The 26,367-nt window shown below is 43.0% G+C and overlaps 1 protein-coding gene across 1 annotated transcript; it reads left to right on the forward strand.

The window, feature by feature from the left end:
- The first annotated feature begins 1,847 nt into the window (after positions 1-1,847).
- On the forward strand, positions 1,848-26,084 carry LOC112245129 (WASH complex subunit 1). Its single transcript, XM_042323207.1, is given in 12 exon segments — positions 1,848-2,073; positions 8,464-8,604; positions 15,126-15,237; positions 15,335-15,481; positions 21,754-21,890; positions 21,965-22,100; positions 22,270-22,462; positions 22,578-22,658; positions 22,661-22,720; positions 24,329-24,484; positions 25,149-25,217; positions 25,347-26,084. Coding segments are annotated over 12 exon segments (1,458 nt in total). The 5' UTR covers positions 1,848-1,996; the 3' UTR covers positions 25,496-26,084.
- The last annotated feature ends 283 nt before the right edge of the window (positions 26,085-26,367 follow it).

Genomic DNA, 26,367 nt, shown 5'->3' on the forward strand with positions numbered 1-26,367 from the left:
TAGGCATGCTGCAAGGAGGCATGAGGACTGCAGATGTGGCCAGGGCAATAAATTGCCATGAACGTACTGTGAGACACCTAAGACAGCGCTACAGGGAGACAGGACGGACAGCTGATCATCCTCACAGTGGCAGACCACGTGTAACAACACCTGCACAGGATCAGTACATCCAAACATCACACCTGCGGGACTGGTACAGGATGGCATCAACAACTGCCCAAGTTACACCAGGAATGCACAATCCCTCCATCAGTGCTCAGACTGTCCGCAATAGGCTGAGAGAGGCTGGACTGAGGGCTTGTAGGCCTGTTGTAAGGCAGTTCCTCACCAGACATCACCGGCAACAACATCGCCTATGGGCACAAACCCTCCGTCGCTGGACCAGACAGGACTGGCAAAAAGCGCTCTTCACTGATGAGTTGTGGTGTTGTCTCACCCCTGATGGTCGGACTTGCGTTTATTTTAGAAGGAATGAGTGTTACACAGAGGCCTGTACTCTGGAGCGGGATCAATTTGGAGGTGGAGGGTCAGTCATGGTCTGGGCGGTGTGTCACAGCATCATCGGACTGAGCTTGTTGTCATTGCAGGCAATCTCAATGCTGTGTGTTACAGGGAAGACATCCTCCTCCCTCATGTGGTACCCTTCCTGACATGACCCTGCAGCATGACAATGCAATCAGCCATACTGCTCGTTCTGTGTGTGATTTCCTGCAAGACAGGAATGTCAGTGTTCTGCCATGGCCAGAAAAGAGCCCGGATCTCAATCCCATTGAGCACATCTGGAACCTGTTGGATTGGAGGGTGAGGGCTAGGGCCATTCCTCTCAGAAATGTCTGGGAACTTGCAGGTGCCTTGGTGGAAGAGTGGGGTAACATCTCACAGCAAGAACGGGTAAATCTGGTGCAGTCCATGAGGACGGGATGCACTGCAGTACTTAAATGCAGCTGCTGGCCACACCAGATACTGATTCTTGCTTTTGATTTTGACCCCCCCCCCACACTTTGTTCAGGGACACATTATTCCGTTTCTGTTAGTCACATGTCTGTGGAACTTGTTCAGTTTATGTCTCAGTTGTTGAATCTTGTTATGTTCATACAAATATTTACACATGTGAAGTTTACTGAAGATACACGCAGTTGACAGTGAGAGGATGTTTATTTTTTTGCTGAGTTTATAAGATTTCATAGCTTTCACCTGAATTGTCTATGTCATGGAAAGAGCAGGTGTTCTTAATGTTTTGTCCACTGTGTATAAGCGGTGTGCAGCCTTACCCATGTGGTATCAGCCTACTCAGTGACACCCACAAATATTAGCGTCATAGCTCTTATTGCAGAACTTGACTGTGGGAATCACCTCCACACTCAGTCTATTGTGGGTATTGAATATTAATATTGGACTGTAAAGCCTAACCTACAGAACATTCCAACCTAGTTTAACATTATCTAGTCTAAATACGGCATTAATCCTCTTTGTATCCTAATGAATAAGTTTCAACGGGTGACATGTATTCCACTATTATGGCTTATCGTTATTGTGGCTGTATTTTCATGCTGAGACACAGAGGGTCGTTGTGTTTTAGCGGAGAATAATAAACAAGCAACTATCAGATAGGGCAACAAGTGATATATGTTTCAGTAAGATTGGATTTTTAGTATTTATAGCAATGGTTATCAACAGGCCTGCAAGGATGGAACGTAAGTTGCAGAAAATTGAGGTTGTGGTGGCAGATGCAGAGCGATATTTGGGTGTGCGAGACTTGACATCAGAAGAGTTACAGGGTGTGTTTAGTGGTGGTGTCCCATCCTTTCAGGTTGTTGGCATGAGGCAGGGCTAAATATTTTTAAAATAGTGGAGTATGATGGTGTTATTTTTATTTTGAATTTTTGCGAGTGTAGTATTAGATGGTAGGTTATTTGTTTATATATACATTTTTTTCAAGCAAAGTATAAGCGAGTTGTACTCCAGTCTAGTAGGTGGCGGTAATGTAACATATTGGATGCCAACCGAGGTTAAGCCTCATCGAAGAAAGAACTCTCAGCGGCCGTGTACACACTATATGCTGTCAGTGGTCAGGTAAGACCAATGAAACATACATTAACTTAATTATATTATCGATCATAAGAAAGCTTAGTGATTATTTTAATAATTTGTGAGTGTCAGTGCCGAGATATGGGTCCACGGCCCTGGGGATGTAGCCGGGTAGCGTCTCTGCCGAGAGCGGGCATGATATGAGAAGCTCTCTGGTGTTAAGTATTTTCGTAGTGGAGAAATTCACGTAGACAGGATTTACATGGTCTCGCTGCACATTACTAATTACTAATGGACAATGCTAACGTGACCTAGCTAGCTTGCTAAGAATGCTAACGTTGTCATATAATATGAGACATCAACATAAAGATGAGCTGTCAAGGCTGTTGCTTCACTCCCGAGTTAGTTATCTGTATATATATACACAGTTATTGATTATCTGTGAAGGACAGCTGACAGAACATGCCTTCCTGGATCTGAGGGTGGGGAAGTGGTAAACCCCGTCACATGACAGTCAGCCGAGACCGACACAGATGCCGCGTTCAAGGACAGGTCGGAACTAGGAACCTCGGAAATGTCAGACTAACTGGTTGAGTTGTAACGCAGGTTTAGTATGACTCTCGAGGAGGCTGAAAGGATATTTCGGCTTGGAAAAGTTATATATTTTCAGGAGTCGGGTAATTGATTAAGGAAGGAGGATTGGAGGCAAAGAGAGAGGATTTTGAAAAGACTGAGGGATGCAGAGGATAGGTTTGAATCTGTTGAAGGTATCAATAACAATAACCCTCTGTATGTCGAGGATGATTGGTGTCAAGTTCAGAGTGAGTCGGACGCCAGTTTGAGTTTTGGAGGTGAAATGGAAGGGGTAGAAGGTGTTGTGAGGAGCTCGAAGCCCGAGCCCTGCATTGATGGACATGGTTATGGTAAAGATACATTTGGTCCAATGGGAGTGAGATTTTTTACAGGTTGGAACCAGTCCCTTTGTCCTGTATTAGCGGACTGATATAGATGTCTTCAGCGCAGGCTATACATCTTTTCTGCATCCCCCCCTCCTCCCCGCCAGCAAAATAATCGCAGCACCCTCACCCCCAAACTATTTCCCGCGGCTGTGTGTAAAGGTGGAACAATTTAAGTTGAAGACTCCTGGTGTTTGTGCGATGGGGAGCTTGATGAAACAGAGGTGACAGTCTGCTCTTTTGAGATTTGATTCGGAGTCTTTACCTGACCAGTAATGTTAGGATATATGAGTTATACTGTTAAAGCTTTTATGCCGAATACACTGCAGAGTTACAGGTGTTGCGTTCATGGGCATGTTGCGGAAGTGTGTAGGAGGGAGATTCCAAGATGTGGGAAGTGTGCAGGAGGACATGGGACAAAATAATGTGTAGTTTCGGCGGGGAAAGTTGTGTAGGGGTGCCCATGTTGCAGGGGATCAACGGTGTCCTGTGTGAAAGAGGCAGGTTGAGGTGGCCAGGGTCAGAGTAGTGCAGAAGATGTCCTATTTTGAGGCAGTGAAGAAGGTAGAGGAGAGTGGATCAAGGGTGAGGAATTCTGATAGGATCCCTGTGAATAGTACATCTGGTCCAGAATAGAGGGATAGGCCAATGAGTGATATATGTTTCAGTAAGGTTGGCTTCTTGGCGTTCATAGCAATGATTATCAACAGAAAATAGATGTTGTGGTGGCAGCTGCAGAGAAGTACTTGGGGGTACAAGATTTGACTTCAGAAGAGTTACAGGGTGTGTTGAGTGGTAGTGTCCCGTCCTCGGCCTGGGATAGGATCAGATAGGGTTCAGGTAGTGGAATAAGGTGGTGGGTATTAATGAGTGTAGGGTTAGTTGGTATGGTAATAAAACATTATATTGTTTTTTTTTGTAAAATTTTCTCCCATTTCCCCTTTTCCCATTTTGTATCACAAAGTGTAATGGATTAATACTATAGTTCATCTGGAGGCGGTAATGCAACATATTGGATGCCAACCGTCGTTAAACTCCACAAAGAAGAAAGCTCAGAAGCAGCTATGACGTTAGCTACCCATCTTTGCTGACAGATGGTGAAAAGACAGAACGGGTAAAGCGGTTTGATTCTGCTGTCAGAGAGAGAGTTCCATTAGCAATATCCCTTTGTCCCTGCGCCATCTGTCTCTCACATTTTAATTCAAAGAGCTTTATTGGTATGGGAGTCATATATTTACGTTGCCAAAGCAAGTGAAATGGATAATAAACAAAAGTGAAATAACCAATCATAAATTAACAGTAAACATTACTCTCACAAGTTTCAAAAGAATAGACACATTTCAAATGTTATATTATGGCTATATACTCTCTCTTTCTTAACAAGGTAGGCTAGTTGAGAACAAGTTCTCATTTACAACTGCGACCTGGCCAAGATAAAGCAAAGCAGTGCGACACAAACAACAACACAGAGTTACACATGGAGTAAAAAAAACATACAGTCAATAATTCAATAGAAAAGTCAATATACAATGTGTGCAAATGAGGTAGGATAAGGGAGGTAAGGCAATAAATAGGCCATGGTGGAGAAATAATTACAAATATAGCAATTAAACACTGGAGTGATCGATGTGCAGAAGATGAGTGTGCAAGTAGAGATACTGGGGTGTAAAGGAGCAAAATAAATAACAGTATGGGAAGGAGGTAGTTGGATGGGCTATTTACAGATGTGCAGTGATCTGTAAGCTGCTCTGACAGCTGGTGCTTAAAACTAGTGAGGGAGATATGAGTCTCCAGCTTCAGTGATTCATGCAGTTCGTTCTAGTCATTGGCAGCAGAGAACTGGAAGGAAAGGCGGCTGAAGGAGGAATTGGCTTTGGGGGTGACCAGTGAGAAATACCTGCTGGAGCGCATGCTACGGGTGGGTGCTGCTCTGTTGTTTGGGCACAGACCTGGATAGTAAGACATAACTCTGCAGGCTATCTCTGCAGTAGATTGCAACTCCGCCCCCTTTAGCAGTTCTATCTTCTTGGAAAATGTTATAGTTAGGGATGGAAATTTCTGGGTTTTTGGTGGTCTTCCTAAACCAGGATTCAGACACGAGTAGGACATCCGGGTAGGCAGAGTGTGCTAAGCCAGTGAATAAAACAAACATAGGGAGGAGGCTTCTAATGTTAACATGCATGAAACCATGGCTTTTACGGTTACAGAAGTCAACAAATGAGAGCGCCTGGGAGTGGGAGTTGAGTTAGGCACTGCTGGGACTGGATTAACCTCTACATCACCAGAGGAACAGAGTAGGAATCGGTTACTGCTAAAGGCTATAAGAACTGGTCGTCTAGTACGTTCGGAACCGAGAGTGAAGGGAGCAGCTTTCTGGGCACGGTAGAGTAGATTCGATGCATACTGTACAGACGAAGGTATGGTAGGATGTGAACACAGTTGAGGTAAACCTATGCATTGAGTGACGGTGAGAGAGCTATCGTCTCTAGAAACGTCATTTAAACCAGGTGAGGTCACCGCATGTGTGGGAGGTGGAACTAAAGGGTTATCTAAGGAGGGCTAGGGGCTCTAGTGAAATAAGGCAATAATTACTAACCAAAAGAACAATGGACAAGGCATATTGACATTAGGGAGATTACAAGACGAGGACAAGATGTCTGACTGCTACGCCATCTTGGATCAGGATGATCTCTCTCTATTCAATTTAATGCAAAAAACGTTATTGGCATGGGGAACATGTGTTTACATTGCCAAAGCAAATGGAATAGGCGATTAACAAAAGGGAAATAAACAATCAGAAATTAAAAGTACACATTACACTCACAAAAGTTTTTAAAGAATATAGACATTTCAACTGTTGTAACAGTCCGCAATTAGTTGAAGTATGAAAGGGAAAACAAAGATCACAGATAAATATACATTATATTTACAATGTTGTTTGTTCTCCACTAGTTGCCCTTTTCTTGTGACAACAGATCATATCTTGCTACTGGTGTCACTTCACCTAATAGATATGGGAGTTTATCAAGATTGGATTTGTTTGAAAATTCTTTGTGGGTCTGTGTAATCTGAGGAAATGATGTATCTCTACTATGGTCACACAATTGGCAGAAGGTGCAGCTCGGTTCCCACCTCATTTTTTGGGCAATGGGCACAGACTGTCTTCCATTGAGAGCCAGGTCTGCCGATGGTCAGTCACAGTAGTCAGGTATTCTGCTTCTGTGTACTCTCTGTTTAGGGCAAAATAACATTGTAGTTTGCTCTGTTTTGTAGTTGATTCTTTCCAATGTGCTAAGTAATTATCTTTTTGTTTTCTCTTGATTTGCGTTGTTGTCCTGGAGCTCTGTTGAGTTTGTGAACAGAGTTCCCGTACCTGCAGGATGAGGGGACTCTATTCCAGGTTCATCTCTCTGAATCGCTACTTTTTAGGTAGTTGTAGAATTTAATGCTCTTTTCTGGATTTTGATAATTAGCGGGAATCATCATAATTCTGCTCCGCATTCATTATTTGGTGTTTTACACAGAGGATGTTTTTGCAGAATTCTGCATGCAGTCTCAATTTGGTGTTTGTCCCATTTTTTAATGAATTCTTGGTTAGTGGACCCCAGACCTCACAACCATATTGGGCAATGTGTTATATAACTGATTCCACTCAGATCCTAATTGGTATGTTTTACATTTTTGTCATTTAGCAGACACTCTTATTTAGATTGATTTACAGTAGTGAGTGCATATATTTTTGTTACTGGTCCCACGTGGGAATCGAACCCACAACTCTGGCGTTAAAAGTGCCAGGCTCTACCAACTGAGCCACACAGGTGTGTCAAATTTGATCTTTATTTTGATGGTGTTGAAGGCCCTTCTTGCCTTGTCTCTCAGATTGTTCACATCTTTGTGGAAGTTAAATGTGGTGCTGGTCCTGGCAACTGGACCTTTTTTGGAACACCGTTATTGACTGTCAGAGCCCAAGTCTGAGAGAATCTATTCAGAAGATCTAGGTGCTGCGATAGACCCTTCTAGTTTGGGGACAGAAGCACCAGATCATCTGCAAATAGTAAACATTTGACTACGGAGTCTAGTAGGGTGAGGCCAGGTGCTGCAGACTGTTCTAGTGCCCTCGCCAATTCGTTGATATATGCTGAACAAAAATATAAATGCAATGTAAAATGTTGTTCCCATGTTTCATGAGCTGAAATAAAAGATCCCAGAAATGTTCCATATGCACAAAAAGCTTATTTCTCTAACATTTTGTCCACAAATTTGTTTACATCCCTGTTAGGGAGAATTTCTCCTTTGGGAAGATAATCCATCCACCTGATGTGTGGCATATCAAGAAGCTGATTTAAACAGCATGGTCATTACACAATAAAAAGCCACTCTAAAATCTGCAGTTTTTTCAAACAACACAATGCCACCTCAAGTTTTGAGGGAGTGTGCAAGTTGCATGCAGGAATGTCCACCAGAGCTGTTTCCAGAGAATTTAATGTTAATTTCTCTACCATAAGCCACCTGTTCCAGCATCTTCGCACAGCAATTGGAAGAGGAGTGGGACAACATTCCACAGGCCACAATCAACAGCCTGATCAACTCTATGCAAAGGAGATGTTTTGCGCTACATGAGGCAAATTATTGCCACACCAGATACTGACTTTTTGTTGTTGAATTTTACCCCCTTTTCTCCACAATTTCGTGGTATCCAATTGTTGGTAGTTACTATCTTGTCTCATCGCTACAACTCCTGTACGGGCTCGGGAGAGACGAAGGTCGAAAGCATGCGTCCTCCCCAATTTCGTGGTATCTCTCCCGAGCCCATACGGGAGTTGCAACTAGTGCCCTAGACCACTGCGCCACCCGGGAGGCCCTACTGACTGGTTTTCTGATCCACGCCTCAATTTTTTTTTTTAAGTATCTGTGACCAACATATGTATAGCTGTATTCCCAGTCATTTGAAATATATAGATTAGGACCTAATTCATTTATTTCAATTGACTGATTTCCTTATAAGAACTGTAACTCAGTAAAGTCTTTGAAATTGTTGTCTGTTGCGTTTTATATTTTTGTTCACTATATATGTTGAAGAGGGTGGGGCTCAAGCTGCATCCCTGTCTCACCCCCCCGGCCCTGAGGAAAGAAATGTTTGTGTTTTTTTGCCAATTTTTAACCTCACATTTGTTGTGTTCATGGATTTGATAATGTTGGATGTTTCCCCCCCAACACCGCTTTCCATCAATTTATAATGCAGACCCTCATGCTAAATTGAGTCAAGCTGTTTTGAAATCAACAAAGCATGAAAAGGCTTTTGTTTTGTTTGTTTGTCAATAAGGGTGTGCAGGGTGAATACGTGGTCTGTCATACAGTAATTTGGTAAGAAGCCAATTTGACATTTGAGGAAATGTAGGAGTCTGCTGTCAATGATAATGCAGAGGATTTTCTCTCTCTCTCATTCATCACTCACTCATTGTTTCGTGTGTGTTTGTAGGATGAGTGTGAAGCAGTGTCTCGAGGGTCAGGTGTACTCTGTGCCTCTGATCCAGTCAGACCTGAGGAGGGAGGAGGCTGTTCACCAGATAGCAGATGCCCTGCTCTACCTAGAGACCATCTCTACTGACATCTTTACCAGGTACGCACACACTGAGATCGAGGAGTATAAGTTGTCCAATAAGAGCATGTGCTATATGTGTTGTTTGGTAGCAAAGATCCTCCTGATTTATTCCATGCCAGCGGGAGTGGAAAATATTTCGGTATCTCAGATTGTTCTGGGAATTCTCACACAGAGGCTTCATTGGCAGGAAGGATGTTCAACATGATTTTTACATTTGTATCACAAATCATTTTTGAGAAAATCATGATGAAAGTGGCCGTTTTAGGCTGTGAACTGTACACGATAAAGACTATAATGGTGTCATTATACAATGCGCTTTCAAATATGAACTATGTCTAGATTCTGAAATATGTTTTTTTACATTGAGTTATTCCTATTAATATTTTTTATGTTGAATATCTCAACCCTTTTTGATTTTGCTTATTTTTAGACATATTGCTTGGAACAATATACTCTTCAAACACATCAAATTTCCATAGTGGGCTCTCTGGTACTTATAATGATATGACCCATCTTATACATAGAAATGAACAGTGGTTCCTCCTTTAAAAGTTGCGTCATACTGCAGCACATCTTGCGGGCTGCCACAGAGTTCAATGGCACGTTATTTAATTGTCAGCCAGTGTTACCATTAATGCTAGTTAGTTCTAGTTTGACCACCAGAGGGCATCTTTGAGAAGCATTTGATAGCCTTCAATAGTGGCTGTACTAGAGAATTCTAAAGCTTTTTTGGAAGAACGTCATATATGGGATTGATTTGAAGAAATTTAGCTTAATTAATTTGATTCATATTATGGTGTTTCTATTTCCAAGTAAAACAAAAAACAAACCCCTCAGGGTTTCCGTTAGGATTGAAAGGAAAATATGGTTCTGTCCAACGTGACGGTCGGGAGTAGGCTACAGTAGTAAGAGCATAGCATTCTAACTTCAATATACTTTTTAAATAAATAAGATCTACACCACTTTTAACAGCACATTACTCAACACTAGTGAGAGTCATGGCGCCTGCGGTAGGCCTACAGTATATTGAAAAATATTTTTTTCAATGACGTGACTCTCCGCCAATAATTACATTTAGAGGATTCTAAATTAATATCTAAGGGGCATTTTTCATTACGACAAATCTGATCTGTGAGAATATCTGAGGGGCTTTTATAAAATTCTAAATGAATTAATAGTAATAATAATAATCCACAAAGTTTTTAATGCTGATCAATTGCCTTGCACAAAGTATCAAATTACAGAGAGGTGTTGGTAAGCGTACATTGTCCTGCTAATAACCTGTAATGGGCTATTATAATACAGTACATGATGACCAGGTCAGGATAACCAAAACATTTCTTTATTAAAGACTAAGAATGTTGGTACTTATTTATTTTGATCCAAAGCCATGAATGAGTGAGTCACTCAGCTTTATGTAGGTGTCGAGGCTATATGACTGTGCCTTCAAATAGATTATTTAGCAGACATGCCTTGCTTATATTCAGTCAACACATATCTTAAGAATATCATGGAATATAATTGAACATTTTAGTTTCTCCATGCTAGTTTCAGAGCAACGCTGAAATTATGCTGAAATTGTTGACCACAGCTGGTAGGCTATATAAACTCAGCAAAAAAAGAAACATCCTCTCACTGTCAACTGCGTTTATTTTCAGCAAACTTCACGTGTAAATATTTGTATGAACATAACAAGATGCAACAACTGAGACATAAACTGAACAAGTTCCACAGACGTGACTAACAGAAATTGAATAATGTGTACCTGAACAAAGGGGGGAGGTTCAAAATGTAAAAGTAACAGTCTGTATCCGGTGTGGCCACCAGCTGCATTAAGTAATGCATTGCATATCCTCCTCATGGACTGCACCAGATTTGCCAGTTCTTGCTGTGAGATGTTACCCCACTCTTCCACCAAGGCACCTGCAAGTTCCCGGACATTTCTGGGGGGGGGGAATGGCCCAAGTCCTCACCCTCCGATCCAACAGGTTCCAGACATGCTCAATGGGATTGAGATCCGGGCTCTTCACTGGGCATGGCAGAACACTGACATTCCTGTCTTGCAGGAAATCACGCACAGAACGAGCAGTATGGCTGGTGGCTTTGTCATGCTGGAGGGTCATGTCAGGATGAGCCTGCAGGAAGGGTACCACATGAGGGAGGAGGATGTTTTCCCTGTAACATACAGTGTTGAGATTGCCTGCAATGACAACAAGCTCAGTCCGATGATGCTATGACACACCGCCCCAGACCATGACGGACCCTCCACCTCCAAATTGATCTCGCTCCAGAGTACAGGCCTCGGTGTAACGCTCATTCCTTCGACAAACGCAAATCCGACCATCACCCCTGGTGAGACAAAACTGCGACTCGTCAGTGAAGAGCGCTTTTTGCCAGTCCTGTCTGGTCCAGCGATGGTGGGTTTGTGCCCATAGGCGACATTGTTGCCGTACAACAGGCCTACAAGCCCTCAGTCCAGCCTCTCTCAGCCTATTGCGGACAGTCTGAGCACTGATGGAGGGATTGTGCGTTCCTGGTGTAACTCGGGCAGTTGTTGTTGCCATCCTGTACCTGCCCTGTAGGTGTGATGTTCAGATGTACTGCCCTGGCCACATCTGCAGTCCTCATGCCTCCTTGCAGCATGCCTAAGGCACGTTCACGCAGATGAGCAGGGACCCTGGGCAGTTTTCTTTTGGTGTTTTTCAGAGTCAGTGGAAAGGCCTCTTTAGTGTCCTAAGTTTTCCTAACTGTGACCTTAATTGCCTACCGTCTGTAAGCTGTTAGTGTCTTAATGACCGTTCCCTAGGTGCATGTTCATTAATTGCATGCATGGGAAACGGTGTTTAAACCCTATACAATGAAGATCTGTGAAGACCGATTTTTACGAATTATCTTTGAAAGACAGGGTCCTGAAAAAGGGATGTATCTTTTTTAGCTGAGTTTATATTGTCCTGCTAATAGCTCATCCTAGAAACGTTTGCAGAATTCACAGCCTGCTACGCTTGTGAAAAACAGGGTTTAATAATAATAATTACTTTTTCCCCCTTCCACATGTTCAAAGATCCAATTGATAAAGTTTTATCTGTAATAATAATATTTGTTGTATTATTTGTTCTGTCTTTTCTGGTGGATTGAATTGAAATTGCTTTAAAACATTTTGAAGAGAGAAGCCACCTGCATTTGTTTTAGGCTACTGTGAAGTCTGACAAGTAAACAGCCTACAGTACATACTGTAGTAAACATGTTAAAGTGCCTAATTCCTTACATAAGGGAGAGCAGGCCATGTCCAGACTTTCTCAGTGACCTCAAGTTGGCTTGAGATGTTGTTAGTAATTTGTGAGACATTGGTGAGACATTGTTACTAATTTGTAAATAAAGCCAGTTTGTTATTTAGAATTATTTATTTCTGTTTTTAGAGGGAGAGAAACCAAAAGCCTACCATCGCCTCATGGGTCTCCCTGTTGTGGCCGGCACGGGTATTGAACCAGCATCTGTAGCAACGCAGTTTTCACTGCGATGCAATGTCTTAGACCGCTGCGCCACTCGGGTGCAATGTGACCGGGCGGGAGTAGGCTACAGTACCACAGTAAGAGCAAAATAGTCCTAACATTTCCACACCCTAATTGTAGTCTAAGTCTCTCTTAGAATAAAAACCTTAGTGTAACAACAGTTTTACTAGGTAATACTGAAGTCGTGCACAATTATCAGTTTCTATTTTGGCTTATGCCGCCAACTTATTGTCAGTTAGAGACACAGTAGCGCCTTGGGACCCAATAGCAAAATCCATGCTCTAACTCCCCCTTGCACTGGTCTGAAGAAATGAAGTAGTGACGCAGGGTACTGTACTAAACCACAAATAACCTCGTAAGTCCTGCAGCATAATCGCAAAACTTTTTGTTGAGCAACCACTGTACATTATAGGTCATTAACAAATCACAGCCCTCCTTTAGGATTGCACATTCAGTAAATCACCAGCAGGGGGAGTTCACTTTGAATCCATTTACCATTCAATGTGTTATTGGTGCTCATGAAATTGATCAGAACATCAGAATTAGCAGAGAGCCCACTCTGGAAATAGTATGTACTGGAAGAGTATATTGTTCAAAACAACATGTCTTAAAATGAACAACAAAATGAACATCAAAAATGTCATTTTTATATGTAGAATAAATGAATGTTAAAATGTGTTTTTCGGAATTAAGATACTCTATTTTAGAACTCACTATAAGGAGTATAATGACAGATGTTGTCTGTAGTATGTACAGTTTACAGATGATAGGGTCTAACAGAAGGCATGTATCAATCTAAAAAGGGCCAGAATGGCCACTTTCATGATTTTCTCAAAAATAGTTTGTCATACAAATGTATAAAGTATCAAAAACATCCTTCCTTCTAATTTAAGTTTCTATGTGACAACAGACAAGTGCCTTCACTGACATTTTCAACTTCTCCCTGACCAATTACGCAAAGGTAACCTGCCTAAATGACTAGCGCCCCGTAGCACTCACATCTGTAGCCATGAATTGCTTTGAAAGGCTGGTCATAGCTCACATCAATACCATCATCCCAGAAACACTGGACCCACTCCAATTTGCATACTGCCCCAACAGATCCACAGATGACGCAATCTCAATTGCACGCAACAGTGCCCTTTCCCACAAGACAAAAGGAACACGTGAGAATGATGTTCATTGACTACAGCTCAGCGTTCAACACCATAGTGCCCTCAACGCTCATCACTAAGCTAAGAACCCTGGGACTAAACACCTCCCTCTGCAACTGGATCCTGGACTTACTGACTGGCCACCCTCAAGTGGTAAAGGTAAGCAATAACACATCTGATCCTCAAACGGGAGCCCCTCAGAGGTGCGTGTTTAGTCCCCTCCTGTACTTGTTCACTCACCACTGCGTGGCCAAGCACAACTCCAACACTAAAATTGCTGATGACACAACGGTGGTAGGGCTGATCACGGACAATGATGAGACAGACTATCGGGAGGAGGTCAGAAACCTGGCAGGTATGGTGCCAGGACAACAACCTCTTCCCTCAACGTGCGCAAGACAAAGAAGCTGATTGGGGACTACGGGAAAAGAAGGGCAGAACACACCCCCATTCACATCAACAGGGTTATAGCAGAGCGGGTCGAGACCTTAAAGTTCCTTGGTGTCCATATCACTAACAAACTAGAATGGTCCAAACACACCAAGACAGTCGTGAAGAGGAGACGACAACACCTATTCCCAATTGGGAAACTGAAAAGATTTGGCATGGGTAGCCAGATCCTCAAAAGCTTCTACAGCTGCACCATCGAGAGCATCCTGACCGGTTGCATCACCGCCTGGTATGGCAACTGCTCGGCATTCGACCGTAAGGCGATACAGAGGGTAGTGCGTATGGCCCAGTATATCACTGGGGGCAAGCTTTCTGCCATCCAGGACCCCTATACCAGGCGGTGTCAAAGGAAGGCCCAAAAAATGGTCAAAGACTCTAGCCACCCTAGTCATAGACAGTTCTCTCTGCTACTGCATGTCAAGCGGTACCAGAATGTCTAATCTAGGTCCAAAAGGCTCCATAACAGATTCTACCCCCAATCCATAAGAATGCTGAACAATTAATAAAACAATTATACCTGGACTATTTGCATTTTTTTTTACACACTGCTGTTACTTGCTGTTTATCAGCTATCTATGTATAGTCACTTTACCCCTACCTACATGTACATGTTACCTCAATTACCTTGACTAACCTGTACCCCTGCACAATGACTCTGTTCCGGTACCCCCTGAAGATAGCCTCGTTATTGTGTTCCTTTTTCACTTTTGTTTATTTCTTAATATTTTCTTAACTGGTTAAGGGCTTGAAAGTAAGAATTTCACGGTAAGGTTGTTGTTGTATTCGGCACATGTGAGAAGTACATTTGAGTTGATTTTGATTGGATTGACAGTCTCTCTCACACACACACACACACACATACTTCATCAGCAATGTTTCCTGTACATTGTGCCCTCTTAATGAACCTGGTACCTTTTATACACATGGTTTGGGAATGCTCTCTGGTGTCTGTATTCTGGGATGAAGTAGCTTCAAACTTATCCACTCTGTTGTCAGAAAATATTCCTGTATCTCCTTTTGTTTGACTTTGATATGATTTCTCTGTACTTCATTTATCTCTTTGTCAGAAGCGCATTCTTCTTGCTGGCCAAACTGCTGCAAAAAAATATTGCAGTACGATGGAAGCCTCCACACACTTTCTATCCGTCAATGGATCCTCACTTTCTTGGATGTAATTGATATGGAGCATTTTACTGCTTGCATTCATAGAGCTAAAAAAGACACTTTGAACCAATAAAAATAAAGAAAAACCCTTTAATGAGATAGGTGTGTCCAAACTTTTGACTGGTACTGTATTTATTCTTGTTTGCTGAATAAACATTTGAAAAACAAAAAACAAAAAAAAATTGATCAGCAGAACATACACACACACACACACCCACGCAATTTACACTTTGAGTTTCCCCTGGTGTGTGTGTGTGTGTAGGGTGTCTAAGAGTGTAGAGCGGAATCGCTGTCAGCTACAGAGTGTGACAGATCGGATTAGGCTGGCCCAGGCCCGCGTTGACAAGATCAAAGGCAGCAAGAAGGCCACCAAGGTAACACGCTTCACACACAGAGTTGCAGATATCTGCAAAACAGATTACTTACAATACTTTCGAGTACTACGAGATTTTGATGTGTGACAATGTGTAGGTGTTCTCCAGTGCTAAGTATCCAGCTCCAGATCGTCTCCAGGATTACTCCTCCATCTTCAGTGGAGCCACAGACCCCGCCTCCCAAACACGCCCCAGATACCACATACAGGCCAAACTACGACCCCTTGACGACAAGGACCTGCAGGTAACACAGACAAACACACAAATACAATACTTTATTTGATCATCTGCAAAACATTGCAGTACAAAGAGGTCAAATCAAACTTTGTTTGTCACATGTACCCCGAATACAGCAAGTGTAGACCTTACTGTGAAATGCTTACTTACAAGCCCTTAACCAAGCCCTATTGACAAAATAAACTCTAGCTGAAAATAATAAAAAGTAACACAATAAAATAACAATAATGAGGCTATATACAGGGGGTACCGATACTGAGTCAGTGTGTGGGGGTACAGGTTAGTTGAGGTAATTTGTACATGTAGGTAGGGGTGAAGTGACTATGCTTAGGTAATAAACAGCGAGTAGCAATAGTGTACAAAACAAATGGGGGGTGTCAATGTAAATAGTCCGATGGCCATGTGATTAATTGTTCAGCAGTCTTATGGCTTGGGGGTAGAAGCTGTTAAGGAGCCTTTTGGTCCTAGACTTGGTGCTCCGGTACCGCTTGCCGTGCGGTAGCAGAGAATACAGTCTATGACTAGGGTGGCTGGAGTCTCTGATAATTTTATTGGCTTTCCTTTGACACCACTTAGTATATAGGTCCTGGACGGCAGGAATCTTGGCCCCAGTAATGTACTGGGCCGTATGCACTACCCTCTGTATCACCTTACTGTCAGATGCCGAGCAGCTGGTTGCCATACCAGGTGGTGATGCAACTGGTAAGGATGCTCTCGATGGTGCAGCTGTAGGACTTTTTGAGGATCTGGGGACTCACGCCAAATCTTTTCAGTCTCCTGAGGGGTAAAAGTTGTCGTCGTGCCCTCTTCACAACTGCCTTGGTGTCTTTGGACCATGATAGTTTGTTGGTGATGTGGACACCAAGGAACATAACTCTCGACCTGCTCCACTACAGCCCCGTTGATGTTAATGGGGGCTTGTTCGGCCCGACTTTTCCTGTAGTCCACAATGATGGTGTTAGAATTGTGTTTGGCCACGCAGTCGTGGGTGAACAGGGAGTACAAGAGGGGACTATAAGTACACACCCCGGAGGGGCCCAAATGTTGAGAATCAGCGTGGCAGACCTGTTGTTCCCTACCCTTACCACCTGGGGGCGGTCCGTCAGGAAGACCAGGATCCAGTTGCAGAGGGAGGTGTTTTATCCTAGGATCCTGAGCTTAGTGATGAGCTTTGCGGGCACTATGGTGTTGAACGCTGAGCTGTAGTCAATGAACAGCATTCTCACATATGTGTTCCTTTTGTCCAGGCGGGATAGGGCAGTGTGGAGTGCGATTGAGATTGCGTCATCTGTGGATCTGTTGGTGCTGTATGCGAATTAGAGTGGGTTTAGGGCAGTGGTTCCCAAACTTTTTATAGTCCAGTACCCCTTCAAACATTTAGCCTCCAGCTGCATACCCCCTCTAGCACCAGGGTCAGCGCGCTCTCAAATGTTGTTTTTTGCCATCGTTTATAAGCCTGCCACACACACTATATGATACATTTATTAAACATAAGAATAAGTGAGTTTTTGTCACAACACGGGTCGTGGGAAGTAACAAAGAGCACTTATAGGACCAGGGCACAAATAATAATATATTGATAATCAATAATTTTGCTCTTTTTTTAACCATCTTACATATAAAACCTTTTCATCGAAAATTGTGAATAACTCATCACAGGTTAATGAGAAGGGTATGCTTGAACTCTGCAATGTTGGGTTGTATTCGAGAGAGTCTGCCTTTAATCATTTTCCACACACAGTCTGTGCCTCTATTTAGTTTTCATGCTAGTGAGGGCTGAGAATCCACTCTCACATAGGTACGTGGTTGCAAAGGACAACAGTGTCTTAACAGCGCGATTTGTCAAGACAGGATACTCTGAGCACAACCCAATCCAGAAGTCTGGCAGTGGCTTCTGATTAAATTCAATTTTCACAGAACCGCTTGTTGCAATTTGATGAGGCTCTCTTGTTCAGATATCGGTAAGTGGACTGGAGGCAGGGCCTGAAAGGGATAATGAATCCAGTTGTTTGTGTCATCCATTTCGGGAAAGTACCTGCGTAATTGCGCACACCACTCACTAAGGTGCTTCGCTATATAACATATGACATTGTCCGTAAGCTTGAGTTAATTTGCACACAAAAAATCATACAATGATGGAAAGACCTGTCTGTTGTCCTTGTTAATGCAGACAGAGAAGAGCTCCAACTTCTTAATCATAGCCTCAATTCTGTCCCGCACATTGAATATAGTTCCGGAGAGTCCCTGTAATCCTAGATTCAGATCATTCAGGTGAGAAAAAACATCACCCAGATGGCCAGTTGTGTGAGAAACTTGTTATCATGCATGGGGTCAGAGGAGCGAAAATGATGGTCAGTAAAGAACTTGAAGCTCATTTCTCAATTTAAAAAAAAAAAAACGTGTCAATACTTTGCCCCTTGATAACCAGCGCACTTCTGTATGTTGTAAAAGCGTTACATGATCGCTGCCCGTATCATTGCATAGTGCAGAAAATACATGGGAGTTCAGGGGCCTTGCTTTAACAAAGTTCAACATTTTCACTGTAGTGTCCAAAATGTCTTTCAAGCTGTCAGGCGTTCCCTTGGCAGCAAGAGCCTCTCGTTGGATGCTGCAGGGTACCCAAGTGGCATTGGGAGCAACTGCTTGCATGTGCGTTACCACTCCACTATGTCTCCCTGTCATGGCTTTTGTGCCATCAGTACAGATACCAACATGAGCAGCAGCTACGTTTGGCTACATACGGATTGTTAGTGGAATTCCCAGGACAGAGTAACGGTTAATGTGATTGGATGTTAATTATTTGACTAGCCTACCTGTATTTGACATTGTGTTGTTCAACACTAAATGGTTTAATTTTATTTTTGGCAGTGAAACTCGGCTACTCAGGACTGTTTGAATGTGTGAAGATAGATGTCCCCTCCTACCTACCAGACCTGCCAGGCATAAAAAAAAAATGTGAATCACATTTGGCATTGCACCCAGTTTGGGAATACCTGGTCTTGGGTATCCTGGAGGATGCTGTTGATGTGAACCTTGACCAGCCTTTCAAAGCACTTCATGGCTACCGATGTGAGTGTTATGGGGCAGGAATAATTTAGGCAGGTTACCTTCGCTTCCTTGGGGACACGGACTATGGTGGTCTTGCTTGAAACATATAGGTATTACAGACTCGGTCAGGGAAAGGTTGAAAATGTCAGTGAAGACACTTGCCAGTTGGTCCGCACATGCTTTTAGTACACGTCCTGGTAATCTGTCTGGCCCCGCGGCTTTGTGAATGTTGACCTGTTTAAAGGTCTTGCTCACATCGGCTACCGAGAGCATTATCAAACAGTCATCTAGAACAGCTGGTGCTCTCATGCATGCTTCAATGTTGCTTGCCTCGAAGTGAGCATAAAAGGCATTTAGCTCGTCTGGTAGGCTCACATCACTGGGCAGCTCGCGTCTTGGTTTCCCTTTGTAGTCCATAATAGTTTTCATGCCCTGCCAAATCCGACGGAGTGTCAGAGCCGGTGTAGTAGGAGTCAATCTTAATCCTGTATTGACGCTTTTCTTGTTTGATGGTTCGTCTGAGGGCATAGCGGGATTTCTTATAAGCATACAGATTGCTGGATTTTGGACGCAGAAAGCACTGTCTCCTCCGCAGCTAAAGCTGCCCATTATAGCTGATATATGTATAGTTTAAATGCACAGCTTTATAGCAGTATAGTCCTAGCTGTTTAGATAAATTTAATATGACCATGCCTTTTTGGCTTTAACTCAAGATACACGACTGTTCAAAAGTTTGGGGTCACTTAGAAATGTCCTTGTTTTTGAAAGAAAAGCATTTTTTTGTCCATTAAAATAACATTAAATTGATCAGAAATGCAGTGTAGACATTGTTTGTGTTGTAAATAACTGTTATAGCTGGATATTTTTTATGGAATATCTACATAGGTGTACAGAGGCCCATTATCTAGGCAGAGTTGCAAAGAAAAAGCCATATCTCAGACTGACAAATAAAAGATTAAGATGGGCAAAAGAACACAGATACTGAACAGAGGAACTCTGCCTTAGAAGGCCAGCATCCCGGAGTCGCATATTCACTGTTGACGTTGAGACTGGTGTTTTGCGGGTACTATTTAGTGAAGCTGCCAGTTGAGGACTTGTGAGGCGTCTGTTTCTCAAACTAGACACTAATGTACTTGTCCTCTTGCTCAGTTGTGCACCGGGGTCTCCCACTCCTCTTTCTATTCTGGTTATAGCCAGTTTGTGCTGTTCTGTGAAGGGAGGTGTACACAGTGTTGTACGAGATCTTCAATTTATTGGCAATTTCTCGCATGGAATAGCCTTCATTTCTCAGAACAAGAATAGACTGATGAGTTTCAGAAGAAAGTTATTTGTTTCTAGCCATTTTGAGCTTGTAAACGAACCCACAAATGCTGATCCTCCAGATACTCAACTAGTCTAAAGAAGGCCAGTTTTATTGCTTCTTTAATCAGCACTACAGTTTTCAGCTGTGCTAACATAATTGCAAAAGGGTTTTCTAATGATCAAGTAGCCTTTTAAAATGATAAACTTGGATTAGCCTACACAATTTGCCATTGGAACACGAGTGATGGTTGCTGATAATGGGCCTCTGTACGCCACTGTAGATATTCCATACAAAATCAGCCGTTTCCAGCTACAACAGTCATTTACAACATTAACAATGTCTACACTGTATTTCTGATCAATTTCATGTTATTTTAATGGACTTAAAATGTGCTTTCATTTAAAAAAAACAAGTGACCCCCAAGCTTTTGAACGGTAGTGTACATTCTGCTCCACTCAACCGTACAGCTGAGTCCACAGGTATTTAACAGCTGCATAGACAAACCTGGGGACTGAGGTGATGGGTTTTGACCTGGCTGGGAGACACCTACCGCTAGATTAGGCTCTGACCTGACTTGACCTGCCTGAGGACAGACCTGTTCTGACCTGGGGACATGACATGAGAAGCCCTGACTAAAACTACCCTCAGGAAACTACTGTGTGCGTGTAGTGGTGGAAAAAGTACTCAATTGTCATACTTGAGTAAAAGTAAAGATACCTTTTTAGTAGAAAATGACTCAAGTAAAAGTGAAAGTCACCCAGTAAAATACTTCTTGAGTAAAAGTTTTAAAGTATCTTGTTTTAAATACTTAAGTAGAGTGGTGGGAAAAGTACTCAATTGTCATACTTAAGTAAAAATAAATTCTACACATGAAATTCCTTTATATTAGGCAAACCAGAAGGCACAATGTTCTTGTTTTTGTATTTACAGACAGCCAGGGGTCCCACTAAAACACTCAGACATAATTTACAAATGCAGTATTTGTGTTTAGTGAGTGTCCACCAGATCAGAGGCAGTAGGGATGACAACATGTTATATTGACAGGTATATGAATTGGACCGTAATTACTCTCCTGCCTGAGCATTTGAAATATATTGAGTACTTTTGGGTGTCAGGGTATTTTTACTTAGTTACTTTACACCACAGTTGTGTGTGTGTGTGTTTGCACCTTAGCTCAGCAGTGAAGATGTGTGTTTATTGATAGTGAACACCCATGAGATCTCCCTCGCTGCCGGAATCGAAAACTTCCAGGAACAGTAGTATTTTGTGCTGTTTGAGAGAGAGGGGGGGAAAGATGTGGAAAACAATATTTCCTGTGTGCTTCGCTGGCTCAGAGATGTATTATTTATGAAGCCTCATGCGCTGCGGAGAGAGGGAGCGATATAGGGAGAGAGAAATAGACAGAGGCTGATGATGAAAAGGGAAAGAGTGGGAGTTATTCATGTGGTTTGGAGTCTGGTTGTCTGCAGACACCAAACCACAGGGTATTTGAATCAGTCTTTGAATCTGCATCTCTCTCTTTTGCCTGAAAGGCTGTGTCTACCGAAAGCTACTACTGTAACTATTTTTTTATTCGTTTTTTTCTTTAATATTATTGTATTTAGATTGTTTTCTATTGTGTTATTGAATGTATGTTTGTTTATTCCATGTGTAACTCTGTTGTTTGTGTCACACTGCTTTGCTTTATCTTGGCCAGGTCATAGTTGTAAATGAGAACATGTTCTCAACTAGCCTACCTGGTTAAATAAAGGTAAAATAAAAAACTCTTTCTTTGTTCAAAACAGGGGTGGAAAGCAAAGCTAATGCATGTTTGGTGGCTGATGTCTGGTGGCCATTTGTGCTTTTTAAAGAAAAGTAGGTTCTTACCAGACTCATTTAATATCGGTCTTCTCTTGTTTTACACCCCCTGTCTCTATATCCCCCTCTAGGAGAAGTTGTGTTATTACCCGGTGTGTGTGAGCAGTAAGAAGCATTCAGAGGATGAGACCGAGGAGGGGCTGGGCGGTCTGCCTCGAAACATCTCCTCTGTCAGCTCCCTGCTGCTGTTTAATACTACAGAGAACCTGTTAGTACACACACACACTCTTAACACACACACACTCAACACACACTCCTCTAACTGTTTGTGTATGTGTTTAGGTATAAGAAGTATGTGTTCCTGGACCCCCTGGCGGGAGCGGTGACTAAAACACACACCACTCTGGAGACAGAGAAGGAAGAGAAACCATTTGACGCTCCGCTATCCATAACCAAGAGAGAACAGCTGGAGAGACAGGTACACACACACCGTACACACGCACTCCCTTACATGTGTTCACTAAAGAACTGGAGGCCTGAAAGATTATTTCAAAGGGCCTTGCAAACAGGTTAAAGTGTACCTTTTGAATTAGGACACTTTCTCTCTCCCTTCTTCTCTCATTCCCTCTCCATCTGTCCCCCTGTAGACAGCAGAGAGCTACTTCTATGTTCCAGACCTAGGTCAGGTCCCAGAGATAGACGTCCCCTCCTACCTACCAGACTTGCCAGGCATTGCTGACGACTTGTCCTACAGCCAAGACCTGGGGCCAGGCATCGCACCCTCTGGACCAACACACACCTTCCCTGAACTACCGACCTTCACTGGGGAGGACATGTCTGGTACACACGCTGTTTCTATTGTGTGGATTATATAGAAGTTTTCCTGGAAATCGGTCATGTCAACTTACGGAACTGTTTCTATTGGTTGATATTTTGTTGTTTGTTTGTGTTACAGGTTCTCAGTTCCAAGTTGCAGTCCCGCCTCCTCCCCCTCCTCCCCCACCAGAGCCCACACACACCCCCCGCCCTCCCCCTGGTCTCCCCCTCCTCCACCTCCTCCCCCACCTCCACCTGCAGACAGCCCTGCTGAACCCAACCGCACTCGGAGCACAGGTACCACACACACACACTACATACAGTGCATTCGGAAAGTATTCAGACCCCTTCACTTTCCACATTTTGTTACGTTACAGCCTTATTTGAAAATTTATAAAAAATATATATTCTTCATCAATCTACACGCAATACCCTACCCTACAAAGTAAAAACTGGTTTTTAGACATTTTTGCAAATGTATTAAAAATAAAAAAACGGAAATATTACATTTACATAAGTATTCAGACCCTTTACTCAGTACTTTGTTGAAGCCCCTTTGGCAGTGATTACAGCCTCAAGTCTTCTAGGGTATGACACAACAAGCTTGGCTCACCTGTATTTGGGGAGTTTCTCCCATTCTTCTCTGCAGATCCTCTCAAGCTCTATCAGGTTGAAAGGGGAGCGTCGCTGCACAGCTATATTCAGGTCTCTCCAGAGATGTTTGATTGTGTTCAAGTCTGGGCCCTGGCTGGGCCACTCAAGGACATTCAGAGACTTGTCCCCAAGCCACTCCTGCGTTGTCTTGGCTGTGTACTTAGTATCTTTGTCCTGTTGGAAGGTGAACCTTTGCCCAAATCTGGGGTCCTGAGCACTCTGGAGCAGGTTTTCATCAAGGGTCTGTCTTTACTTTGCTCCGTTCATCTTTCCCTCGATCCTGAATTGTCTCCCAGTCCCTGCCACTAAAAAACATCCCCACAGCATGATGCTGCCACCACCATGCTTCACCGTAGGGATGGTGACATGTTTCCTCCAGACATGACGCTTGGCATTCAGGCCAAAGAGTTTAACTTGGTTTCATCAGACCAGATAATCTTGTTTTTCATTGTCTGAGAGTCCTTTGGGGGCCTTTTTGCAAACTCCAAGGGGGCTGTCATGTGGAAGGATTTCCCATCTCCACGGGAACTCTGGAGCTCTGTCAGAGTGACCATTGGGTTCTTGGTCACCTCTCTGACCAAGGCCCTTCTCTCCCGATTGCTCAGTTTGGCCGGGCTGCCAGCTCTAGGAAGACTCTTGGTGGTTCCAAACTTTTTCCATTTAAGAATTATGGATGCAAGTGTGTTCTTGGGGACTTCAATGCTGTAGAAATATTTTTTTTACCCTTCCCCAGATCTGTGCCTCGACACAATCCTGTCTCGGACCTCTACGGACAATTCTTTTGACCTCATGGCATGGTTTTTGCTCTGACATGCACTGTTAACTGTGGGACCTTGTATAGACAGGTGTGTGCCTTTCCAAATCATGTCCAATGAATTGAATTTACCACAGGTGGACTCCAATCAAGTTGTAGAAACATCTCAAGGATGATCAATGGAAACAGGATGCACCTGATCTCAATTTCGAGTCTCAAAGCAAAGGGTCTGAATACTTATTTCTGTTTTTAATCAATTTGCTAAAATTTCTAAAAACCTGTTTTAGCTTTCTCATTATGTGGTATTGTGTGTAGATTGATGAGGGGGAACATTTTTTTTTATACATACAGTCTGTAACATAACAAAATGTGGAAAAGGGGAAGGGGTCTGAATACTTTCCCAATGCACTGTATGTAAGTATATATATACACACACACACACACACACACACACTCCTCTCCAACTGTGGGTTTACGTCCAGCTCCTGTAGCGGGGGCTCCTGGCGAGGTGGTTGAATCAAACAGCCGGGCCAGTCTACTAGAGTCCATCCGCAACGCTGGAGGCATCGGCAAGGCCAAACTACGCAACATCAAAGAACGCAAGATGGAAAAGAAGAAACAGAAGGAACAGGAACAAGGTAAGAGAAAAAGAGGGGGAGTGAGAGGGGAGAGGTGGTGGGGAGAGAGAGGAAGAAGAAGAAGAATAGAGGGAGAGAGAAATAAACAGATTGCCATTGGTTGAGTGTCTTGGTTCTCCACTTGAATAACAAGCGAGAAATCAGTCTTGAATCTGGTGACTCTTTGAGAACATGTAGCACCAACAGAGCAATGCTACCCGCCTCCAGTTCTTTAACTTACAGAGCATATTTGGGACATAGTGTTAGTGTGTGTAAAAACACACCACAGGGTTACCTAACTAGTCATAGAGAACAGCTCAGGGCTGCATGACCTTTAGATGTATAAACATCACCTTCATTAAGCACTGATTTAACTACATGCTGTTTTAGTCTCTATGACATTTGCTGTGAGCGCGTGTGAGGGAGCGAGAATATGTGTGAGAGTAAGTCCCGTCATCACTGCTGGTTCAGTGGCTGCCGGGCCACCAACATTTAACAGTTGGGTTCATTTGAGCAAGTCATGAAAACTACTACAGTTGTTCACCAGCTATACTATTTATGTAGTATGTAGCTACTGTAATGTAACTTCTCTGGTCTCTCTCCACTACTAAAAAGGACATAGAAATGGAATCCATCATCTCTGCTTCACTGCTTTTTTACTGTGTTCTCCCTCCCTCTCTCTCAGTGGTAGCAGCAGCCAGTGGAGGAGACTTCATGTCAGATCTCTTCAATAAGTTGGCCATGCGAAGGAAAGGTGAGCACATCCCTCTCCCTGCCTGTCTCTCCCTCCTTTGCTCATCTCCCCTGGGTTATTGTCGTAAAGGCTCTGATAATGGTGTATAAGTATTTCTGTCTCGGTGATCGTGGTGTGTGTGTTTCCTAGGTATCTCTGGTAAGGGTCCTGGAGGCGGGGACTCTGGGGAGGGCCCAGCTTGTTCTGGCAGCGCATTCACTAGGATGTCCGATGTAATCCCGCCTCTTCCTGCCCCCCATCAGCCAACCGCTGAAGACGAGGACGACTGGGAGGCCTAACAACTGAGACTTGCCAGTCAGAACCAATGGAACTCTGAGCACATCCTAGCTCTAAGCCAATCAGAGAACAAAATACTGAGGCAATTCTGAGGGATGAAGCTAACGCTTGTTGAGGAGAGGTAATGCTGTGCTGTCAGTGTGTTGAGTTTCTTCCAGATGATAGACAATGGTGGCATTCCAGGTTGTAGCATAACTTCAATAAAGACCGGGAATGCCACTGGTTTCTTTGCAGATTATATGATTGTTTGACGATAGTGACATGGTCCCTATGTATGCAATCAGCCGCAATTCCAGTGTCTGCCATGTATTTGACCCAGGTGTGTTATATAGTTCAGTGACTCCCTCTGCTGGTTTTCTGTAGTTTTGATCAAAACACAGGAACCATCACGGACTGATCTTTACTGAGAAAATGAAAGGACAAACAACTACAGGAGAAAAGTCAGACCTCATCTCAGCATTGTAAAGATGTTTAAAAAAGTAACATGTAAATATTACATCAAGTGTAACACCACACTAAAGTAGCAGAACATTTCAATCAGAATGTTAACAAATTTCATTCAATAAATGGCTTTTTGCATTTAAAATTAAACTGTCAGTGGAGAGTTGACTGATCTGTACTGCTGGAGAGGTGTGTGTGAGACAGACAGAGCCTAAACCTGCAGTGCCTTCAGAAAGTATTCACATCCCTTGACTTTCCCCACCTGTTGTTACAAAGTGGGATTAAAATTGATTTAATTGTCATTTTGTTGTGATTGATCTACACAAAATACGAAAAATAAAACATCTTAAATATTTAAGTATTCAACCCCCTAAGTCAATACATGTTAGAATCACCTTTGGCAGCGATTACAGCTGGGAGTCTTTCTGGGTAC

The sequence above is a fragment of the Oncorhynchus tshawytscha genome, linkage group LG06, assembly GCF_018296145.1.
Source record: "Oncorhynchus tshawytscha isolate Ot180627B linkage group LG06, Otsh_v2.0, whole genome shotgun sequence".
Lineage (NCBI taxonomy): Eukaryota > Metazoa > Chordata > Actinopteri > Salmoniformes > Salmonidae > Oncorhynchus > Oncorhynchus tshawytscha.